The following is a 4,426-nucleotide window of genomic DNA, read 5'->3' on the forward strand; positions in this document are numbered from 1 at the left end:
ATACGGAAAAAACTAACATCACCAACGACAACATAAGACAACTTAAGTACTACTTGAAAATAAAAAACAACTTTAGAACGAGACAAAAAAAAACACTGAAAATAAAAATAACATAATTGCATTCCCCAGTAAAATGATCAAACTTTAGTTTTGATCTCCAAAGAAGTCTTCAACTTCCAAATGAGTAAGATCATCGAGGCCTTGAAAATCATCATCATTCAAAGCAAGATTTGCCTCGGCATTGTCATCATTTTTGTTTCAAGGCCCCGCCTCAAAATCATTTTTAAAGGTCAAGTGAGACTCCACTGGGGCATTAGCAGAAGATGCTCCAACATTATTTGCCTTTATTTTGATGGAGTTTTGATAAAGCCTGACAAAATGCTCAGGTGCACGACATTCAATTTTCCAATGACCTTTCATGCCACAGCGGTGGCAGTTACCGCTTTTGCCTCTTGAAGGATTGTTTTGAGAACCCATATTGTTCTCTCGTTTGCCATGACCACCACGATGACGACTATTATATCGTCTCTTACCATTGCCATGCCCATGTACATTCATATGGCCATAATTATTATTCTGTCTTTTTCCAGACTTATCACGTCTAGCTGCCATATTCGTTTCAGGAAGCGGAGCTGACCCTGTGGGGCGGGCTTCATGATTTTTCAGCAAAAGGGTATTCTGTTGCTCAGCCACCAGAAGGCATGAGATCAATTCAGAATACTTTTTAAAACCCCTTTCACGGTATTGTTGCTGTAATACCATATTTGAGGCATGAAAAGTCGTAAGAATCTTTTCCAGCAAATCCTCATCATTCATAACTTCCCCACATAATTTCAATTGGGAAGTTATTCGAAATACAGCAGAGTTATACTCACTTACGGTCTTAAAATCTTGCAACCGTAAGTGTATCCACACATATCGAGCCCTTGGCAATACCGTAGCCTTAAGGTGATCATACCTTTCCTTCAGGCCATTCCACAATTCAAGTGGATCTTTCACTGTTAAATATTCAACCTTCAAACCTTCATCCAAATGATGACGAAGGAAAATCATGGCCTTCGCTTTGTCCTGGCTTGATGCCTTATTACCCTGAGTAATGGTGTTACCAAGGCCTTTAGCGGCTAAGTGAATCTCAGCATCGAGAACCCATGATAGGTAATTCTTTCTAGAAATGTCAAGTGCCACAAAACTCAAGCTTTGACAAATTCGACATAGTAAAAACCATCAAAGAAGATAACTAATTAGAAATCATTAGGATAATAGCATAAAGAATCTTAAAAATTGACATAATATCAAATTTGTGATCTATATATACACTAAAGTGATAATTCCATAGAAAAGAATACTATTTATTTTTCTTCAAATTATTAATATATCTTTGATGTTAACTAGAACAAAATATCTTCTCTCAATTAATTCTATTAACATAAAAATTAGCAACTTTCACATGACAATCATGCAAATAACTTAAAATAAAGAAACATAGAATTCTTTATTTTTACATATATCTAAAGATGCGAGAAATTATAAAACGGCATATTAAAGATACTAATCATGAAATCAAAATATACAACGAAAAAAATGAACAAATATACCTGAACAACGAAAAGAGCTCAACTTCGTGCTGATAACGTGTAAAAAATGTAGCTCAAAGTAACAATATAAAACAAGAAGATAAGTAGAATAAGAGAAAAAGAGATAACTTTCTTATTTCATCAAGTGTTCAAGTGTATTCCATCTCACATTTCATGCCTCTATTTATACTATTACATATGAAGGTTACAAAATTATTGTCTTAAACATGGCATTAACAATTGAGATCATGGGGGAAGATCATGGGGAGGGGTTATGGAGGTGTGGGAGTTACAATCATAATGGTGATGAGTAGTGGGATGTAATTTACATCATAGGTGAAAGTAGTGGGAGTAGTGGACATCCACATTTACTAAATATTTTATAACATTGACGAATATTTTGGTAATACAATTTTATATTTTGGAGCTTTCCACTCTTAATGTAATATAGATATAGATCTATCTATCTATCTATCTATATATATATATATTATAAAAGCACGAATGTTAGAAAGCTAAATATTAAGAGACAAAAATATCCCTTAAAAGTTGATCGACTTTTTTGCCCTTTAAAGTTACTTTATGTAACAATTTAATGATGGGTATAAATATAGTTTTAGGCTAGGACGAAGTAACCTTTTTCTATTGGGACTCAAACCATTCTAAAATATAAATCTCCAAAGAAACAACTCTATAACTGAATAAAATTTAATAAAATTACTTATATGAGAAAAGTTGGCAAAACAAATTCTACGAGCACATAAAAAGACTTGTCATATTTATATATGAGAATTGTCCTAATTTTATCATTTATCACAATTAGTTTGTGCATAAGTTTACGTGTATAATTATAGATGCTTTATACTTTATTTATCTCCCAAATTTATGTATCACAAATTCATGCTATAAAGTATTTACCAAAAATTAAACCTTATAGACGAACTTCTTTAAAGTTAAAGTTAGTCGAGGACTCCATCATACTCATTCTAATAAGATAATTTGATTTCTATTATGCATTGTTCTTTGTACTCTAAGAACGTTCAAACCAAAATAAAAGTATGACAAAAGTATTCCTCAAGCTATATATTTATTATTTTGATTTATAATCTAACCATAATAAGCACAAAAATCTAATTATACATGGCTTAATTGTCTATGCACTACCGTATTTATTTTCTTTTTAAATTTTGACACCGATAAAATTTCGCTTCAATAAAACTTAATGATAAAAATTGAGATCAAAACACCATAGGAATGTAATTACTTTTGATTTAATTTATTTGGCGTTATTGTTCATTTATTACGATTAATTTTTCTTCGATCTTCTTATTCTGTAGAAATTATGATGTATATAATATACTTTCAAGCCTATGTTTATCCCCAAAATTCAATTTTCACCACAGAAAATAAAGTATCCTCCTAAATTTGTCTGGAAATAACTACATGTGCGCTTGTGTACTCCTATGACATAAATAAAACATATAGCCAAATAATTTTAAATGTTGGACTATATTTGATGCAACATATTTTATTACATTGGTATTGTGTTTTTAAGAAGAATATCAATATCGATAACAAGAGTTCTAATCATAACAAAGCAGCAAGTATCATAAGGGAATAAACACAAATACTGTCATATATAAAGAAGTATTAGGTAAGATACAATTACATTTCTTATTTATATATTATAAGTACATATACCAATCGTACGTTCATGCGATGATATTTAATTATTTTAAATTTAANTCTTCCGATCTCATATAGATAAATATTTTAAGTAAATATAATTTTTGGTTCCTTAATTTAAATAATTAATTGATTGAGAATCTACGAGAAAAGTATAAATGTCAATTTCTATAAGATAATTGACTAAATATTAACGTGCAAAGCACGTTCATATAAACTAGTATATATTAAAAGCACGAAGATCCTTAGCGAAATGTCGTTCGCCTTTTTTACCCATTAAAAATAGAGTTCACACTACGTAAAATAGTCATTTCATTATTTTTCCTAATATTAGGATTAAAAATCGGTAATACTTTAGGAGACTAATTTTTCAATTATTTTCCTAATATTTAGTAATTTCAAATTAAGTAGATTTTGTTTATTAAATTCTTCCTTATTTAAACTATGCAATAAAACAAATTTGTAAAAGAAAAATAACAATAAAAGACAATCAAAGTATTTTGCAAATATTTTAGTAAAATTAATTATATCCGTTTGAATTCCTTTTACGTTTTGGGAGTCTTTTGTTTGTTATGAATTTCAAACAATCAATTATTTAAAACTTAGGTTACGAAAAGCAAAGTATTCCAATAAAAAATATTACATTCGTTTGAACTCCTTTTATGTTTTGAGAGTCTTTTGTTTGTTATAAACTTTAACCAGTTAATTCTTTAAAATAATTAGGTTAAGTATTTTTTTTTAGCTCTTTCACTCCTTTTAGATTTAGGAGTCTTTTCTTTTTGTTTGTTATAACACATGAAAAAATCACATTGGGAAACTTTGGAGCATGTTGAGCTCCTTTTAGGTTTAAGAATATTTTTAAAAAAAATTAACCAACTAATACTTTTAGATTATTTAGGTAAAAAGTTCATTAATATTTAGTAATTCCAAAATTTTGTTTATTATATTCTTCCATATTTAAACTAATAATATAACAAATTTGTAAAAGAAAAATAATAATAAGAAAAAATCAAAGTATTTTGTAAAGTATTTCAATAAAATTGATTACATCCTTTTGAACTCCTTTTACATTTTGAGAGTAATTCCTTACAAAAGATTAGGTTTTTTAGCACTTTCAACTCCTTTTAGATTAAGGAGTCTTTTTTTTTTTTTGGTTTTTTTTTATA

At 28.8% G+C, this 4,426-nt stretch overlaps 1 protein-coding gene across 1 annotated transcript; it reads right to left on the reverse strand.

The window, feature by feature from the left end:
• Positions 1-258: 258 nt before the first annotated feature.
• Positions 259-1,053, reverse strand: LOC109242957. Its single transcript, XM_019409851.1, has one exon. The coding sequence runs from the start codon at positions 1,051-1,053 to the stop codon at positions 259-261; it is 795 nt and encodes a 264-aa protein (XP_019265396.1).
• Between the last annotated feature and the right edge of the window lie 3,373 nt (positions 1,054-4,426).

The sequence above is a fragment of the Nicotiana attenuata genome, unplaced genomic scaffold (assembly GCF_001879085.1).
Source record: "Nicotiana attenuata strain UT unplaced genomic scaffold, NIATTr2, whole genome shotgun sequence".
NCBI classification, from domain to species: Eukaryota; Viridiplantae; Streptophyta; class Magnoliopsida; order Solanales; family Solanaceae; genus Nicotiana; species Nicotiana attenuata.